Source organism: Corythoichthys intestinalis, chromosome 8 (assembly GCF_030265065.1).
Source record: "Corythoichthys intestinalis isolate RoL2023-P3 chromosome 8, ASM3026506v1, whole genome shotgun sequence".
Lineage (NCBI taxonomy): Eukaryota > Metazoa > Chordata > Actinopteri > Syngnathiformes > Syngnathidae > Corythoichthys > Corythoichthys intestinalis.
The window spans coordinates 39,834,679-39,855,503 of NC_080402.1; the positions used below are offsets into that span (position 1 = coordinate 39,834,679).

The following is a 20,825-nucleotide window of genomic DNA, read 5'->3' on the forward strand; positions in this document are numbered from 1 at the left end:
GAGAAGTAGTACAACTGCCTTCTGATCAATACACACTTCAAAGCCATAAGTAAACATAGTGGAGATAATCTTCCGACTCCATCCCAGCTTTAGCACTTTTCTGCCACCACTGACAAAGAAATCACATTGATTATAATATGGTGCTTAATGTTTTAATTTGACTGTATTGGATGTTCTCAGGTAACAACGGTAGCTTATAGCGTAGTACTGACTGCTTGTGTGAGTGACCTTAGTTCGTTATTTAATTAGATAGTAAGTTAATTAGTTGAATAGTATGTTAGAAGGATTACGTAAATACCACATAAGCTCTAGCCATCCGTGTTCTACGTCTCTTGTCCTCATGAGAGTCACCAGTGAAAAGATCTTATCCCAGCTGATTTAGGACAAAAAGCGGGGTAAACCGGGGACTGTTTAGCAATCAATACTTTCTTGCAAAATTACTTTCACACTAATACACCTGTAGACAACGTAGTCTTCAATGACTTAACATGCATGGTTTTGGAACTAGATTATGTGGTTAACCCAAATATGCAGTTACAGGATATTTAAGACTAAAGATGCACCGATACCGATGCCAGTACTGGCAGCGGGGCCAATTCGGCCTGAAATGGTGGTATCGGTATCGGCGAGTACCAACAAAGAGGGCGCCGATACCATTTACCGTTCCAGTATTATAACACTTGACCGCAGTCTTTTTTTCTCCTGACGCTCACTAAGATCTCTGTTGTGTGATGACACGTGTTCACTTTGCACACCAGGCAGCTATCGCTATTGGCCTGCTCAAGACCAATGAGAGCGGGCCAATAGCCGCTCTTAACCATGGAAATGTATCTATTTTTATATATTCTATATTGGTTCAATGCGGAACGCAAGTTTTAATTCCCAATTCGGATTATTTCAAAGGACGGGGGGGCAAGCCTATTCAAAAGTGCCATAGAAGTAAGCAAAGTAAGCTAAGCTAAGTGGCTAAGTGTGTGTTGCTGCTGGTGCACAGAGAGGGAGGCTAATAGAGAGACAGGATGTTGTGGTCAATTATTATTACTTATGATTTCATAAAAGCTTCACTGTTTGGCCTTTGAGAGCTAAAACTCAGGGTTTAAAAAAGTTTATTCATCATTTATTCATTGTATTTTTACTTTCATACTAGTGGGCTAGTAATATACAGTACATGTTTTAATTTTACAAATTTCGCACTATTTTGGCCTTTGAGAGACAAAGGTTTAACTATTGTCATCCATACCAGTATGCAATAAAAAGTTCGACTGGATTCACTTTGTATATACAGTGGTACCTCGACGTACGATCGCTTCGACACACGGCGGTTTTTCTTGTGTAAGAAATCAACACGTTTCAAAAAGGTTGGTACAGGTGGTGAAACAAGGAAAAAGGTGACGCTTACCTTTGAAATGAAGATGCAAATTATAGAAAAATATGAGCGTGGGGTGCGCATCCGGGAACTGGCTCAACAATACATCTCCATGGTCCTCCTCCGACCACCGTTCGCCAGTCTTTATAAGTTAAGCTGACAATTATTATTGTGGTAACATCGTCAAAGAAATCGCCAGCTTCGTCAGGTTTTTATCATTTATTTCAGAACTTATCCAACACAAAACGCCTACTGCAGGCCGCAGTTGACGGTGGTCTCAAGAAAACATTAAAAGTGAAAGTAACTCTAAACCTCACTGCTTCCTTTCTCTGTCACTCCAGCCACGCGGTGCTTTCATATACAGCAAAAAATGTCCGCCACATTAGAACCTGATAGAGGAGTTCCAAAAAAATCAATTATTACATGCATCGCGATTTGACACGTGACAATTCGATTACGATTAATAAAGGCTCAAAAACGATGATTTTCCCTCATAACTATATGACAGCCGCTCGCAGCGGAACGAAATTCAAGACACGTCTGCCGCCCAGACACCGTTAACAAACGCATGCACAACGTTATGATGGATGCTCCTGGTTACTGGGAGAGAGATTTACTCCTTTTTAAAAGACTGGAAAATAAATTTGTGTAAGAGACAGGTAGGAACAGAGCGCGACCTTGTGCGCTTCTGTGCGCACGTTATTTTTTAGAGCGAGAGAGTAAGAGATATAGTTTGTGGCTCCTCGTCTTTCAGATGTCCAGCTGTGGTTTCAAGTCATGTCAATTGAAAAATGTCCCGAGTGTGTTGCTAAGACCCGTATGCGTCTATAAGAGGTGAGTACACGAACCCTCTTGTACTGTTTAGCCTTTAATGTTGTTGTTTTTGAGGTGTTAATTGTTAGCGCCAAGCGCTAAGCTAATTAGCTAATTTGCTAACATGTATTTCATATGCTGAACGTGTAAACCCATGATTAAGTACAGCAGTAACACTACAAACACGCAAAATAGTACAGAAATCTGTGAAAACAAAGTATATTGGTTAAAAGAAGGCTTATTCATAAAGACACGGTTTCCAGAAAATGTGGAATTCATTCAACCTGTGTAAATTTTATTGTATTGTTGAGTGAAATAAGTACTCCCTCTAAAATGTTTAATGTTTTTGCTAGGGCTGTCAAAATTATCGCGTTAACGGGCGGTAATTAATTTTTTAAATTAATCACGTTAAAATATTGGACGCAATTCACGCACATGCCCCCTGTTCAAACAGATTAAAATGACAGCACAGGGTCATGTGCACTTGTTACTTGTGTTTTTTGGAGTTTTGTCGCCCTCTGCTGGCGCTTGGGTGCGACTGATTTTATGGGTTCAGCGCCATGAAAATTGTGTAATTACTGATATCAACAATGGCGAGCTAGTAGTTTATTTTTTGAATGGCATATTTTATGGATGGTTTGAATTGCGATTAATTACAATTAATTAATTTTTAAGCTGTGATTAACTCGATTAAACATTTTAATCGTTTGACAGCCCTAGTACTAACATTTATCTTTTAAGAACTACAAGTCTTTCTATCCATGGATCGCTTTAAGAGAACGTTAATAATGTTAATGCCATCTTGTTGATTTATTGTTATAAAAAAATACAGTAGTTATGTACAGTATGTTGAATGTATATATCTGTCTCGTGTCTTATCTTTCCATTGCAAAAATAATTTACAGAAAAGTATGGCATATTTTATAGATAGTTTAAATTGCGATTAATTTCGATTAATTAATTTTTAAGCTGTGATTAACTCGATTGAAAATTTTAATCGTTTGACAGCCCTAGTTTTTGCACTTTGTTGTAAAAATAAATAAATAAAAAAGCAGTTGAAGGGCAACTTTTTGTTGATGGGCATGTTTCCATCGTTCCTGTTGAATTATTAGGATATTTTAAATAAATAATGGACACAAATTTGTTTGTCTACTTTATTAATTTGTAATGTTCGATCCATCGATAAACGTTATAACCGTGATCATCGTCCATACCGTGATCATCATTCAAGAATCGAATCGTAGCACCCTGAATCATAATCGAATCGAATCGTGGGGTGCCTAAGATGGCACGCCCCTAGAACCCGATTCGTTACATTATTACAGGAATTATTATTATTTTATTATTCCGACTTTTAGTTATAATTTCTTTGTTTTGCTATGTCTAATGCCATTTGAAATAGTACGAGCAGTATTTATTAAGGATTTAGTGTAGGTTTTTGGCCTGTGGAACGAATTAATGGAATTATAATGTATGATGTATGGGAAAAGCCTACTGGACATACAACCATTTCGACTTACAAACAAGGTCCTGGAACGAATTAACTTTTTATGTGAGGTACCACTGTATATAAATTTCAAACAAAGTTGTATTGGTATGGTATCGGCCGATACTGCACAGCCAGGTATCTGTATCAGGGCCAAAAAATGGCATTGGTGCAATACTATTTAAACCCAACCATCAAATCACACACTAAATCACAATCCACATGTATAATATTAAAACATGCAGTTTGTGATTTAATGTACTTCTCCAGAGACCAAGTAAATTGACCCTCTAAGCTAGATTCAAAATCCTTTGAACCCTTGTTTTAACATATTTTAACATTTTTACTTGTTCACTCTCCCACAAATTTTAAGAAAATGGACAAATATGTTGTTGTTGTTGTTTTTTAGTTAGTTAGTTAGTTAGTTAGTTAGTTAGTTAGTTAGTTAGTTAGTTAGTTAGTTAGTTAGTTAGTTAGTTAGTTAGTTAGTTAGTTAGTTAGTTAGTTAGTTAGTTTGTTTGTTTGTTTTTTGAGCAGTGACTCACCAGATGAAGTTTTGAAAAAACTGACAGACGTTTACCCATGTTGTACAGGCATTTGGCATCAATGGTTGTCTGACCATCGAGGGCGTCTGGTAAATGTACAAAATTTAAATGGAATAAAATGCAAATGTGCTTGTGTAAGGACATAATCATTTTCCTAAGAGTTTAAATAGGGTGATCTGCATGTGCATGGTGGTTAAGTGAGCCAGTGTTTGTGTAAAGTGAGTTATTAAAAGTGAGAGGAAAAGTCCTGGCGTCAACACGTTTTTCCCATTCCAGGTAGTAAGTCGGAGCGTGATGACTATTTTCCCAACACAAGCAAAAAAATTGCATCGTCAGACAGTTAAGCCCTGGCTCTGCCTTTTTTTTTTTTTTTTTTTTTTTTTTTTCATAAGAGAAAAACATCCTAGGTCAAACTGGTTCTCATTTAGCGTGTACAATCAAAGCGTTACAAGGAAAAAAATTAACTCATTGGCTGCCATGGACGGCAAGAGACGTCTATTTCAACAGGGAGCGCTGTTAGCAGTAAATCATGTTTCCATGCCATTGACCACAAAAGACGTCCTATCCTTTTGGCCTGGTCTATCACCGTCAAATGGTAACCAATGAGTTAATGTCATATATATTGGCATACTTTCACAATTTTGTGCATTCAGACAGAGACGATTTATTACTTGTACTTCTGAGAAAATCACCCAAAATTCCATTGTAACATTCAGCAAAATTAAAAGGCAAAACATTTAAGGTTTCTCTCCTTACGTCTATTCTTGCATACAACAATTAATGATGTATGCCTGTGACAAAATAATTGTCAACTCAAGTCGTAGTAGCAGTGTAAGCTTATGCACACACTTATACTGGAGGTGCAATAATGACAATCTATTATTGCAATGCTGTATGACAGCGCTCCCAGTAGAGATTTGAAGTGCATCTGTCACTCTCTACTCTCTGTTGACAAGTGTAACACAGTTTTAAAATAGAGTACATGCTCATCTCAGAAAGCGTACACATGAGCAGAGTTTGTAGCTGGTGTCGTTTCTCTTGAGTTTAGAGGTTCGCGGTCACCAACTTGGCACTGTTCTGGTCCATTTCAGAGGTTGTCAGTGAAGTGCTTTGTATGCATTTGGTTTGCTCATTCCTAGGCTGATATATGAAGTAATCCCTTTTCTATAGTGTTTGTCCTAATCAGGGTCGCGGATAGACTAGAGACTATCCCAGCTTATAGGTGATAGGCGGGAACACTCGACTGAATCACAGCACACGTATAGACCATCATTCCATCAAGCTATTGCACTCAAACCTATTGTGATAATATGTAATACTGTACTTGGGTCATTTCAATTACTGAATGTGAAGTCACGTGTGTCTTGCATTATGGTACATAGTAATGATTATATATAGAGGATATACAGTATAAAATGACAATATCCCACATTTTCAGTATTTTCTTACTCACTGACTAGTAAAAGGACAATGTCGTATACTTGTTTTTCCAATCATTTTAACAACTGAGCTACCCTACCTCCACCCTATATTCATCTATGTTTTATCTAATACTACGGTTTTTATCATGATTAATTGAATAATCATCAGTACTGTTACTGATGATTTAGTGGTACTTGTCCAAAAAAAAAAAAAAAAAAAAAAGTATATATATATATATATATATATACATATATATATATATATATATATATATATATATATATATATATATATATATATATATATATATACAGTGGTATGAAAAAGTTTCTGCATAAAATCACCATCAAATGTGATCTGATCTTTGTCAAAGTCACACAGATGTAAAAACAGTGTCTGCTTTAACTAAAACCACCCAAACATTTATAGGTTTTCATATTTTAATGAGGATAGCATGCAAACAATGACAGAAGGAGGAAAATAAGTGAGTGAACCATCTGCCTAAGGCAGGGGTGGGCAAACCGGTCCTCGAGGGCCGCAGTGGGTCCTGGTCTTTGTTCCAACTGACCCAGCACAGCTAGTTTAACCAGTGAGGTTTCAGCAGAAATGAGAAGCACCTGACTGCAATCGACTGATTACACATGTAAAACAGCAGATTGGTGAAAAGGTGTCCTCTTAATGGGTTGCAACAAAAACCTGCACACACTGCGGCCCTTTGTGGAATAGTTTGCCCACCCCTGGCCTAAGGAGACTTAAAGAGCAATTGAAACCAATTTCTTCCAAACAATTTAAGTCAGGTGTGTGCTCAATCACTGATAAGTGGCTTAAAGCTGCCCTGCCCACTATAAAACACACACCTGGTACTGAATTGTCGTGATGAGGCATTGTCTGATGTGCATCATGGCTCGGTCAAAAGAGCTGTCTGAAGACCTGCGATCAAGGATTGTTGATTTGTATAAAGCTGGGAAAGGATACAAAACCATCTGTGAAAGTCTGGATGTTCATCAATCGCCAGTCAGAGAAGTTGTCCACAAATGGAGAGAGTTTGGCACTGTTGCTTCCCTCCCAAGGAGTGGACATTCACCAAAGATGACGCCAAGAGTTCAGTGCAGAATACTCAGAGAGCTAAAAAAAAAAAAAAAGAACCCTAGAGTGTCTGCTAAAGACTTACAGAAATTACTGGCACAGTCCAACATATCTGTGCACACGTCAACTATATGTAAAACTATGGCCAAGAATGGTGGTCATGGGAGGATTCCACGGAGGACGCCACTGCTGTCTAAAAAAATATTGTTGCTCGTTTAATGTTCGCAAGAAGGCACTTGGACACTCCACAAAAGTTTTGGCAAAATATTTTGTGGACTGATGAAACCAAAGTTGAATTGTTTGGGAGTAATACACGTCATGTGTGTAGGAAAATGGAACAGCTCACCAACATCAACACCTCATCACCACTGTGAAGCATGGTGGAGGAAGCATCATGATTTGGGGTTGTTTTGCCTGCTTCAGGGCCTGGACAACTTGCAATCATTAATGGAAGAATGAATTCAAAGGTTGGATGAGCATCTGATGAACATCGGGATGTATTGCAGGAAAACCTGAGGTCATCTGTCAGACAGTTGAAGCTAAAAAGAGGATGGATGCTGCAACAAGATCCAAAACACAGAAGTAAATCAACTTCAGAATGGTTTCAGAAGAACAAGATACAATTCCAGACTTGAACACCACTGAGATGCTGTGACAAGACCTAAAGACAGCGATTCATGCCAGACATCCCAGGAGTCTGACTGAACTGCAGCAGTTTTGTAGAGAAAAATGGGCCAAGATAAGTCCTGATTGATATGCCAGACTGATCTGCAGCTACAGGGGCAAGGGTGTCGCCACAAAATATTAAATGTGATGGTTCACTTAGTTATTTTTCCCCCCTTCTGTCATTGTTTGCATAATATCCTCAGTAAAATATGAAAACCTATAAATGTTTGGGTGGTTTCAGTTAAAGCAGACACTTTTTGCATCTGTGTGATTTTAACAAAGTTCCTAGAAAAAAATTCAGATACTTTTACATATCACTGTATGTATATATATATATATATATATATATATATATATATATATATATATATATATATATATATATATATATATATATATATATATATATATATATATTAGGGCTGTCAAAATTATCGCGTTAACGGCCGTTAATTAATTTTTTAAATTAATCACGTTAAAATATTTGACGCAATTAACGCAGATGCCCCGCTCAGAGAGATTTGAAATGACAGTACACAGTGAAACGCGCACTTGTTGTGTTTTATGGAGTTTTGCCGCCCTCTGCTGGCGCTTGGTTGCGACTGATTTTATAGGCTTCAGCACCCGATGCATTGTGTAAGTAATTATTGACATCAACAATGGCGGGCTACTAGTTTATTTTTTGATTGAAAATTTTACAAATTTTATTAAAACGAAAACATTAAGAGGGGGTTTAATATAAAATTTCTATAACTTGTACTAACATTTTTCTTTTAAAAACTACAAGTCTTTCTATCCAGGGATCGCTTTAACAGAATGTTAATAATGTTAATGCCATCTTGTTGATTTATTGTTATAATAAACAAATAGTCCTTATGTACCGTATGTTGAATATATATATCCATCTTGTGTCTTATCTTTCCATTCCAACAATAATTTACAGAAAAATATGGCATATTTTATAGATGGTTTGAATTGCGATTAATTACGATTAATTACGATTAATTAATTTTTAAGCTGTAATTAACTCGATGAAAAATTTTAATCGTTTGACAGCCTTAATATATATATATATATGTATATTGAACATAGTTAATTTTGTTGTGTGAGCAACATATAAGGTTATGTTGTGTGAGCAGTAACTATGTACATATATATATATATATATATAAATAATTTTTTTAATACCGCGAGCTACCCACACTAGCGTTGCGATCGACTGGTCGATCGCGATCGACGTAATGGACACCTGTGCCCTTACCTAACAGCTTGAGACAAGACTGTGATCATTGATAAACCAGGAAGTAGTCAGTAGTCAGCAAATCAAACTATGATTTTCAACACAAAAAAAAATATATGCCTTGTAATTATTTAAGCTTTTATTAGTAGCTCGGCTTTGGCTCAAAGTCCCTGTGACACAAAAAAGCATGTTTATTTCATAATACATACGATATTTTATGCTCCTGAATGAAATGGACAGCTTGGATGTGTGTGGAATCGATCGATATATTTTTTCAATTTTTTGGATCCCGCGCTACGAAAATGACAGATTACCGGCCACTGTCTTGGATTGAGGAAGAAGGCGAATGTGACGTCAGCAGACTAATCAGCTCACAATACAGCAATTACTATCGTATGCAGAAGGACTGCGGATTCAGCCGATTTTGCGGACTAATTTGTTTATTTTTGTGTATTAAATTATTTGGAGAGTGGTGTGAGGCTTTTTGGATTTCCAAAAGATCTTTGTTCACCGCGAAGAATGGGCAAAACAAGTCAGACAATCAAGAGACCATTGGACAGATGACTAAGTGAGTAAGCTACATGTTTTATGTTATGTCAAATACTGGGATCATGGCAAACGTTTTAATAAGGAGGTGTCTTGCAATTTGTGGGTGACAATGCTCCCTGTCTACCGAGAAGGCCATTCGGCCGACGACCGGCAGCTTGTCGCACCCCATGGTTGCCAGTCGATAAGCGTCCGTGCTCAGGCAGCCCCCCGCTCTCGTCTCAGGTTCTCGATTTGGTACAGACTTCCAGCCCCCTTGGTCCTCTTCTTGTGCTTGCCTAGAGAGCGCTATACTCGGCTTGGGCTCGGGCAGCCACGCGCTCCGACGTCGGCCAGTTTTGTCCACCGAGAATGCGCCATTTTCGGTGTTTATTCCCCTCTGCGTCCCGGTGACTGCCTGCCTGCCAGGGGCCGCAGCAGAACGACGAGCCGACACTTGCTCGCCGCTGTGGGCTGGCCGATCGGTGAAGAGAATTAACACCGCCGCCGTGTGTGACATGAGTCGGGGTAGTTTTGTGTGATTTTTCGTTTTCGAAAAGACGCGGAAAAGACTTGGAAAAGCCGCTTGATTAGGGTTAGCATGTCGCCTAGCTTTGACGCCTCCTGTTTTGTTTATGCTCTTTAGTCCATCTCCGAAGCCGGGGCAGGGAAATGACAAAAGCCGGACCAACTCTCTCAAACTATGATGGCATTTTGCTGCTCTCTGTCGCATTTTGTTCGGAATCTTCCCCCTCAATGAGTGAATTCTAAATCAGCTGAAATAGTTACTCTGCCGACGTCATCATCCAGCTGGAGGCGCTAGACCGCTATAATGACAGGGGAGGCTAAACGGCAGATTAAAAGATTCATTTCATGTCATCTGCGCTTTTCCAAATTAGTATATAGTTGAATCATCTCAAAATATAAAATTCACATAATAATGCTATCTAAGATTAGTATACGACACGATTAAAACAAAGTGAGCACAACAAGGTTAAGAAAACGAGTGACAAATTTCAATGCCATAACAATCTTTTAACAGTGATCAGAACCACATACAAAAAATCATGACTGCAAACAACTCATTGTAATTATTCAATTTGCCAATTAAGAATACGCTTTGTTGTGATTTTACACCTCAGGAACTGTTGGTAAAGGGAAGACGGAGATAAGCTGCTTCTTTTGTTGCACGCTTATGTTATTTTGTTCCCTGATCTGGAAACAATATGTGCAAGTTTCCACATAAGAAGAGTTCATGAATTCCAACCGCAAATCTAGTATCGTCACACTGCAGTCAGAAATGCGGAAGATGATGCAACTGGTAGAAAACTACTCGTACAGATGCTCCTGTGACCAGCACCTTGCATCTCAAAAAACACGCCATTCCTTATACTTCAAAGTGGCAATAAAAGCAAACTCACTCATTTGATTTTTTCCATGTCTTCCCTTTAGGAGAGCTCCGATGAACACTACAGCCATTAAAAGGTACAGTTAATATAAGTGATATATGACAAGATCAAAGACTGTAGAGTGATTACTGGTAAATATGAGCTGCTTCGTAACATTGATGCTTAAACACGCGTGCCATTTCAGTATAGAGCGTGGATCAATAAAACAGGTGGTTTAAATCCAACTAAAAAGCTCTCCCTTTCTCAATTTCTTTTAATTTGTGTTGTCTTCATCGTATTGTTTTCTGTCTTCTCAAGACGGTAAATGCCTTCGGACACTGGTGGTGTTAAGGCATATCTAACAAACACAGCAAGCACAAGCATCTTACAAAAAAATAAAAAACCGTGGCGCATGATTATGCGCCAGATCTACTTACATCATGTTTCATCATTACCGTTGAGGGGGGAAAAACACTCAACTATTGATCTGTCCAACTTCTTTCCCCTCAGTTACTCTCTCTGCTTCTGTCTTTTATTCTCCTTTTTTCACTTCCACTCAGTCAATTGCGGCAGACTTCTGAAATAGAGCCTTCAGCAGTAGCGTGAAAAAAATAAATAAATAAATAACACACACAACCAGATTTAAACAAACTCATTGCAGGTGAAAATGGTTTTAGGCGAAATTCTTTATGGCAATTCTGCAACATACTTAGTTTACTGTCTTCATGACAATTATTTCCTTAAATACAGGAGAAAGGATGGGTAAACACTGGAGAAAAATATTGTTGCATCTTGGCTCCTGAAAAGATTGATTTTTTTTTTTTTTTTTTCTTTTTTTTTTAATAATTTTGTAAAAGTAATGGAAGGAACTGTTATAAATAATAGACATCTATTTTCAAACAGTTGCATTGATTTCTAAGTTTGTTCATCCCTAGCGCTAAACAAACAGCCTAGTTTCCATCTAACTTTTACTGTACAGTGCATCACAAAAGTGAGTACACCCCTCGCATTTCTGCAGATATTTAAGTATATCTTTTCATGGGACAACATGGTCCTAAGGTCTGATGAGACGAAGATTCATTTTTTTGGTTCCGATGGTCTCAAGCATGTGTGGCGGCGACCAGGTGAGGAGTACAAAGATAAGTGTGTCATGCCTACAGTCAAGCATGGTGGTGGGAATGACCCCCCCCACCTCTTCAATCTCTGCAGCAATGCTGACAGCACTATTGTAACGAGTCACATGACATTTTGGAGGGAAAATGACAAGCAGTTCTCAATTTGGACATTTAGGGATGTATGTAGTTCCCATGCGGTGTACTCACTTTTGTTGCCAGGGGTTTAGATATTAATGGCTATATTTTGAGTTATTTTGAGGGGAAAATAAATTAACTCTTATATAAGCTGCACACAGACTACTTTTCATTGTGTCAAAGTGTCATTTTGTCAGTGTTGTCCCATGAAAAAATATACTTAAATATCTGCAGAAATGCGAGGGGTGTATTCACTTTTGTGATACACTGTACATTAATGTATACAGGTAGTCCCAGGTTTAGAAACAAGTTCGGTTCCTGCGCTGGCGATGTAACCCAGATTTCCGCCTAAATCAGAATTAACCCTTTAAATACCTCAAAACACCCTCTAAAAAAAAAAAAAAAAAATCCTAAAGCATGTATTATACGTCATTAGGGCTGCAGCTATCGATTATTTTAGTAGTCGATTAATCGATGAACTAGTTAGGTCGAATAATCGAGTAATCGGATAAGGAACATGAAAAATTAAAATACCCGAGCTGAGCCTGAAACGGTATAAAAAAATAAATAAGGATTTATGCAAAAAAAAAAAAAAGAACAATTGGATAATTTACACAGCAAAAATTTGCTAGCTTAAATGCTATAAAATGCTAACTTTTTTTGTTGTTGTACAATGCTCTTGACAAATGGTTCAGACATTTTTCCACAGAAAATGGCTAAATATACCTATAAACTAAATTATGAACGCATTAAAAAACATTAGTTCAAACAAAAACTTATGCTGGTCTTAACATGGGGCAGCTGGATTCAGCCATGTGAAATCAGGCAGACTAGAGGGCAGCGGAGCAGCCCAAATCAATAAAACTCAATGCAAACACTTTCAAAATAAACCATTAAAACCCCACTTTAACTAAACGAATACTCGAGGTAGCTAGGCATGTGCCGGTATGATATTTTGACGGTACGATAACCGTGAGCAAAAATACCGTGGTTTCACGGTATCACGGTATTGCAATTATAGCTCAAAAAAACTTTGAGATGTATGGGTTTAAAAAAAAAAAAAAACTTTTTTCCATTGAACAGATTTTTTTTTTTCAGACCGTAGTTGCAAATTGGAACATGAATATATTGTTAAAATAAATAAATTATCAATTTGAAAAAAAATATATATATATTATAAATAAAATTAAACTAAATATAATTTATAGACTATACTCACAGCCACAGCTCAAGTTGCTCAAGATTAGAGCAAGAACAAAATAATTTCTATAAAAAAGTAAAAACACTTCTGAATTTTTTTTTTTTTTTTAATTATACTGCATGACTTTTTTTTTTGAGGGTGGAAAAGCTTAAGTGAAATTTCGGCATTTTCAGCCACTATGTCAACTGTAGCCTACATGATGTCATGCCTTTGTGTTAAAGAGAAGATAAAGAATTCATAAGTTAGTTAAAAATGTATAAGTTAGTTAAAATGTCAATATTGTTGTGGAAAGGTTTCATCTAAAAAAAATAAATTAAAAAAAACATTGGGAGTGAGACCTCTCCTTGATCCAGCGAACGTGGATTTGTGCTTAGGGCAAGATCATCTTTCGCAATTAGCGATCTTTGACGCTATCACTTTTTCCCCTTCATTCAAGCGAATCAAGCTTGTTTTGTCACTCTGCGGCTCTCACACTCAACGAAGTTGCTCTCCCAGCTAAGCCTAGGCTAACATTCATGTTTGTAAGCTTTTAGTTTGTTTGTATACTGAATTTGAAAGGAAAATGTGTGTTTTGTTTTTGGCGAACTTTTTCCATGGCGCTAATGTGTTGAAGCTACTCACATGGAAAAATCTAATTGTTCAACATTTTAAATGTATTCATTTTGTATATTACACTTACCACGATTTGAGAGCGCAATAAATTGAAGAACAGTACGCCTTATGTTTGGAGTATTTGTTTTTGGGTTAGCTGGCTGGCTAGCCGATAGCGTCACTTTCACACACAGCAACAAACGGGAGGGGGTGAGCGCTGCTGCGCCAAGCCATTTCTGGCTGCATTTTTGACACAAGAAAAATAGCGAATACCGTACTACGGTCTGACGGAAAATTTTAGTGGTTTTGAAACCGCGACGTTTTCACACCACGGTAAACCGTGAAACCGGTAACCGGCACATGCCTAGAGGCAGCAAAATTTGAATCGAATCTTTTTTTTTTTTTATCGAATACTCGAGTTAATCGATTAATCATTGCAGCACTATACGTCATTGTACTGTCCTCGCCAAGATGTTGGAGCTAAGTCCTAGCTAGACAGTTTCGAAATGCCAATGTCAGACGTCCGTGTGGCTTGCTAACTTTATTCAATTGCTCATGACATCAACACTTACAAAAAGAAACTAAAATGTAATCAGTCTCATCTTCAATAACAGCAATTCAAATTTTACAGGTAGCTGCTGATACAGCAATAACAAAGATTAGCATGTATCATTCATCATGTAGCATCCGCACAGCATCAAAAAATAATCACATAAACTCGCCCCAAGTATTCCACCACAATTGAAAACGCACAATAAACAGTAAAAAAGGGGTTATATGCAGTCGTCGCCTCTGGATTAGGCATGTGCCGGTTACCGGTTTCAAGGTTTACCGTGGTATTAAAACGTCACGGTTTCAAAGCCACTAAAATTTTGCGTCATACCGTAGTACTGTATTAGCTATTTTTATTTCCCAAAAATGCAGCGCGAAATGGAGCGGGAGTGCTCACCCCTCCCCCTCAGGTTGTTGCTATGTCCGTTACTCTGTGCTATAGACTAGAGTTGACACAATGGCTGAAGGTGGTGAGCTTTTTCCGCTGTCAAAAACCCTCCCAAAACTGCTCGTATGGGAGTATTTTGGCTACCGAAAAGAAGAAAATGGCCGCGGGTTAAGAGGAGAAAGGACATCCGACGCCAAGACTTGCTTGCGGAGGGTGGCTGCAAGGGGGGAGGCAACACCTCAAACTTGATTTCACATTTACGTGACCATCATCCGTCAGTTTATACAAAATTTAAGGTAAGTAAACGCTGTCATTTACGTTTCCCACCAGCTACGAGAGTTCTCTCCAGTGTGTTTAGTGTGTTTAGCGATAGTAAAACAAATACTATAAAGTCACGTAACTAGCTTGTTAATGAGGCACATACTGTGGCTAGTTAGCATGACAAGATGGCTAACTGGGTTCCTCTCTACCATTAGCCAACTTTTCTAAAGTCTGCCACGCTAGGGCACTCGCCAACAGTCCCGGATTGTGCGGGACAACCCGGAATATAGGAAGTTCTGATTGGTACCGCCGCTGCCAACGCAACCAATCGGAAATTCCGATATTGCGGGTTGTGCCGCACAATCAGGAACTTTTGGCAACCTAAATTCTTTCGCCATTGTAAAAATCTGTTCAAAGTAACATTTTCAGCATACAGCCTGTGGTGTTTTTTCTCTCTGGCGACACACTCGCTCTCCATTAAAATTAAACTAATTAATATTAATAGTAGTAGTCATATATTAACCCAGAAAAGGTGAATATACTCACCTGCATCATAACTTGTTGAGATGGAGCTTTAAAGTCAGTGAAGTGCCCGATAAACACATATTTTATTTAGAAGTTTATTTTTGTTCTATTGTTTTGGCAACTTGAGGTATGGCTGTGAGTTTATTCTATAAGTTCTATTTATTTCCATTTTATTTAAAATATTTCAGTTATTTATTTTTTGTTATATTATTTATTTATTTAAACATATTTATGTCGATGTGCCAATTTGCAAATATGTTGTGAAAAATTAAAAAAATCCTATAAATATTTTTTTTTAAACCTGTGCACATAACACATTTTGGAGCTATAATTGAAATACCGTGGTACCGTGAAACCGCTGTATTTTTCCTTAAGGTTATCATACCGTCAAAATCTCATACCGGCACATGCCTACTCTGGAAGCTTCACAAGCAACAAATGTGCACGCAGGCTGTCTCCTCTGTCACCCGACTGCTCTGTGTATGTGTGCCGTGTGTTGGGTGGGTGGGCGCGTCTGTACTTTGTACATGCACTGGCTTCTTGTTCTACACTTCCTGTGCCAAAATAAAAGCATGCATCACAAAACAAAAGTCAACATTAAAAAAAAAAAAAACACACACGTAAAGTCGAAATTGCATAAGTCGGGTCCATCGTAACCCGGGGACTACCTGTAATTATATTATCATATTTATCCGAAACATAGTTATGGGGGCACTGGCTCCTCTTGCCCTACTAAAACCGCCAATGCTTCTTACATGCACACACCTATACACCGCCAGATCTTAGCATCTAAGTGCATTTCCTGCTTACGCTGTTCACCCTCTCACATACACACACCTAGTCAGACACACACACAGGACAAGTCAAAGAAACTCGCTGCGGTAAGTAACAAGTGAAAACGCCATCTGTCAAGCGAGGGAGCATTTGCTTTGCCTCAGCATTTTCAGGGGAATGCCTTGAAGACAAAAAGGTCCTTGTTCTCAATCTCTCCACAAATCCCATCTCTCATTCTTCCTTCATCCCCCTTGCTCCACGCGCCTTTGCCGCCGCTCCGCCACCATCAGCAAAGTTGCACACATAAGCATTGGTCAGCGTTCAATTACTGTGAACACCAGGGAAGGATGGGGAAAGTACTTGACGGAGAAATGCACTTCAAGCACTGATTAAATACTGATACCAAGTATAAAAAGCTTAGCCTCTAGGTTGCGTGCGTAGTGGTGTGTATGTGTGTGTGTGAGAGAAAAAGAGAGAAGGGGGGCTCTATCCAATACTGATACAACTATTTCATCATTATGACCCTCTATTACAGTACTTGCCAACTTGCTTACTACATACTTTTGATACACTCTGCAGAGTGCTGACTCTAACTAAAGCTGCTGATTTGGAATCATTAGGGGGTGAAGTTTCGGTTTTCTTGGGTCCACAGAGCTTCCCTATTACTCTTGAGTTGCAATGCGCACAGGTTGCAACCAGTCAGCAGATAATGTAATAATAAGTCAATGAGGAGGAGCCACTCAGTAGCAACACAGGAGAGAGAAGTGCTTTACGTTTTTAGTTATTTATTAATTAATTTAGACAGTTAGACAGGCTTGGCTAGTAATGAACCCCATTTTCTAGACCACTTATCAAGTTTAGGGTCACAGGGAGCTGTAGCCTATGACAGCTGCTTTTGGGCAATAAGCAGACTACACCCTGAGCCTGTCGTATCTCAGCCTAAGGGCAAAGGAGAAGAGTGATGTGAACTGTTTTATACAGTATGTCAGGAACAGCTTTGCAACCAATCTTGTCTCTTAATAAATAAAGCTATCAGCAGAAATGCCTTCTCTACATTGGTATACTCAAACACTATAATTATGCCTCAGTAAATATTCAATTAATTTAGTGGTACCCTAACATTTAATATATAGTAGATATATAGTAGAGACTCAAAATAGCTTGGGTTTCCATAGGATTGTGAGGCACTGTAATATTGCCTTAACACCGCAAAAATCAAATTTTTAAAAGTGTACTCAAAAAGTTTATATTTAAAATGCCTTGCCTCTAAAAGTGAATAAAAATGTATCTAAATGCTTGTTTGAAATCAGAGCTTTCAAAATTATTATTGAACATAAAGATTCAATACAACTGAACTGTATGTACTGAAATTTTACCACTGCCACAAAATACATTTTGTACATTCAGGTCTGTGAGCCTTATTCCATAGCTCACTTGGAGGGTTACAGAATTAACTTATTCACTCACTGCCAGCTCAGGTTACTAGTGTACCGTAATTTTCGGACTATAAGGCGCACCTGACCACCACCCACCAAATTTGACTTAAAAATGGCATTTGTTCATAGATAAGCAGCAGATGTCCTCATTGTATTATGGGATATTTACACCAAAAAATAATAACCGGTAACACACACTGTAACAGATGTCATTTAGTGTTATGTGGCAAATTATCTCACTTTTGAATGGATGTAAAAGATCCGAACTGGACATAAATGGAGTTAGTGACATAATTTGCTGGATGACACTTAATGACATATGTCATAAGCATTCAGTAATGCCCATGATAGTGTCATAATTATGACGGTCTTGTGACAGTCTTATGACGCCGCTGCCAAATAAAGTGTTACCTATCAAACCAAATAAATCCACAAATAAGCCACACTGGACTATAAGCCGCAGAATTCAAAATGAAAGAAAAAAGTAGCGGCTTATAGTATGAAAATGACTTATTCAAAGAGTCTCTATTGATGCTGGCAACGGATTGGAAGTCTGTCGCTGTCAATTAGTTGAGCAGCGTACACAGTTTAACTCACAGGCTGCCATTGACGTTAGACCAAGGGCGTAGATTTGCATAGTGACGGTAGGGACATAACACTACCAACTTTTCAGGATGCTCAAATTGTCCCCACCAACTTTTAAGCAACCTTATTTGTATTGTATAATGAATTCAGTTAGATAGTCTTCCCATATGTTGTAAGGATAGAATAGATAGAATAAACCCTACCATCATAAGTGAATGGTTTTCATGATGTTCAGACTTACATGTCACCCCCTTCGAAGAGAAAGGATATTAGAAGTTTTTTTCAGCCAGCAGCAGCCACTGTAAGTAATGTAAAAAGACGTCAATGTGTTGGAGGTGGGGAACACGCCACTGATTTTGCTACTGAAAGTCCAACTTGTATCAGAGTTAGCCTAACATTAAACTGTCTGAACTTGCTAACCAGTAAATCTTAAGTAGAAAGCTGCTTAGAGAAAAGCGTCATCCTGTATGTTTTCTACTGTTAACGTTAATTATACTGTGCATTTATTCATTATTAAAATGTATTTATTTTCTACCACATATATTTAAAAATATTTTTATTTGCAGCCTGTACAAGTGTAACACCACCACCACCACCTATGCAGACATTTTACAACCCCCCCACCCCCAATAAAAAATCCCAACCACTGTAATTTCCTTTATACTGAAAGTCCGACTTGCATCAGAGTTAGCATAACATTAAACTGTGTGAACTTGCTAACCAGTAAATCTTGAGTAGAAAGCTGCTTAGAGAGACGCGTCATCCTATGTTTTCTACTGTTAACGTTAATTATACTGTGCATTTATTCATTATTAAAATGTATTTATTTTCTACATCATATATTTAAAAATATTTTATTTGCAGCCTATACAAGTGTAACACCACCTATGTAGACATTTTACCCCACCCCCAATAAAAAAAAATCACAACCATTGTAATTTCCTTTATAGTGTCCCTAGCAATGTTGAGACCAAACCTAGCCCCTTGCGTTAGACGCCCAATCCATTTTGCCTGAGAGGGCTGGCAGCTGGCAGCGATCCTCTCCCAATCCAATCCATTTTAACTTGGAGGGATGGCAGCTATCTTCTCCCGTTCAAAATGGATTGGATGTCTAGGGCTGTCAATGGCAGTCAGAGTTAATTGGTGTGCAAGTGTCAACGGTCTAATCTAAATAGTGTACAACAGCCATCAGAACAATTTGATGCCCTTCCGCACCCATCACGTGAATGTTCGTCATAAGAAGAGATTTTTCAAATGTATTGTTTTGATAAAAGGTTGCCGTACACTGAGTGAATTCACTGGTAAATCTAACTTGAAAATCAACGTCACCGCCGTCTCCGCCGTGAGAGCCCCGAGTGGAAGCGAGATATTTTCCCTCGCTTTAGACCTTTGTCCGCTGGGCGCCGGTGCCATGTTACCATGGCTCCCTCGTGCCATCCCACTATTATACCCAAACAACGTGGACGTGATGAGTCGCCGCAACAAAATGAGATGTCTCGAATGCGTTTCGCCCAACATTCCTCCGGGTGGAATTAGGCCCGTCGGAGGGCACAAAGCAAACGTCAAAACAACACGCACACACGCGCACACATAAAGGCAGTGAGCGGCGCTCGCTCAAGCTAGCCGCTGACAGGCAGCCTCGGTTTTTTCCCGCAACAAATGTAAGTCAAAGTGTGAAGTCGAGCAGGAGGAGAGTAAGGCGTCAAACAATAACAAACAAAACAATAGTGAACAGCTGAGCGTGTACCTGCAAACGAGCGCTGGCCATGCAGCCGCTTTCAGCACCTCCGCCGGGGACAGTCGGTGAGGCGAGTTCTCCTCTCAGTCTTCCGACTTGTTACTTAGCACATTTTCCCTACTCGCCCGCGTTTACCGACACGTTTAATGGCGAGCAGACGGGCGACATTTCCGCCGAGCGACCTTTGCTGTCAACGTGCCCTCCCTCGCCCCTCTCATTCCGACACATGGCTTCTTCTTTCCCAAGGTTGCCAATCGTACACGTCGTGCTCCCCCTTTGTCCGTATTGTGGAATCACCGCTCGGACCCGACGAGCGAGCGAACGAGCGACCGGCCGGTCGGGTGGTGATGATTCAGCACTTCTACGGGGGACGGCTTGGCTTTTCAACAACAGCTCGATACCGTGCGCGCTCAGCCAGACAACACCACTTTTATTCAGCACTTTCAAGTTGGCATTTTTGCAATGCTGACTCACCAGAAGTGGAAACCGGACCGGCGCTGTCCGTTCGCCCACCGCCCCCGACCTTCGATGGCCGACGCTTGGTGGTGCTGAAGCGGTCGGTTGAGGAGCGAGAAGGAAGGAGCAATTGTTTGGCCCCTGTCCTTCTCTGGACGCCTTGTGTGCTGGCTGTATCCACTCCTTTCTCGCTTCTTTCAGTCTGTGCTCAGACGAGAGACGTCAAGTGATGTTTGGATCACATGGTTTCATTCATGAAGGCGCTACGTAACCCGCATTTAAAGAGACACGGCCCACTACTACTACTAACAACAACGCTATTCGTGCGAGTCACAAGTGGAGGATTAAGTGGAGGATTTAGGAGCAGGAAATTCGGTTACCAACCCAGAACGCTGCCTTTCCTCCCAGGCTTTGACAGCATAATTCAATTGCCTCTGGTAGGTCCGACAAAACGTAGTATCACGTTAGCCTCACAGTGTAAAACTCAAGGATTCGAATCCTGGCTGGTCTAAAAACACCTAGGTCAGGTTG

General features: G+C 39.2%; 1 protein-coding gene across 7 annotated transcripts in view; it reads right to left on the bottom strand.

Moving 5' to 3' along the window:
* Positions 1–20,567, bottom strand: part of mafgb (v-maf avian musculoaponeurotic fibrosarcoma oncogene homolog Gb) — a 50,061-nt gene extending 29,494 nt beyond the window's left edge. Inside the window, exons 1-2 of one of the 7 annotated variants that reach the window (XM_057843694.1) lie at positions 20,313–20,540; positions 10,975–11,126 (exon numbers count right to left, since the gene is read on the bottom strand). Coding sequence is in view for 2 of the 7 variants with exons in the window: in XM_057843693.1 (XP_057699676.1) it covers positions 6,490–6,615 (126 nt within the window). In the remaining 5 variants the exon portion in view is untranslated. Of the gene's footprint in view, positions 1–6,489; positions 6,758–10,974; positions 11,127–18,341; positions 18,400–19,847; positions 20,261–20,312 lie in introns of those variants that run through there. The other 6 variants (XM_057843693.1, XM_057843697.1, XM_057843690.1 and 3 more) reach the window with 6 other exon arrangements.
* Positions 20,568–20,825: the final 258 nt, after the last annotated feature.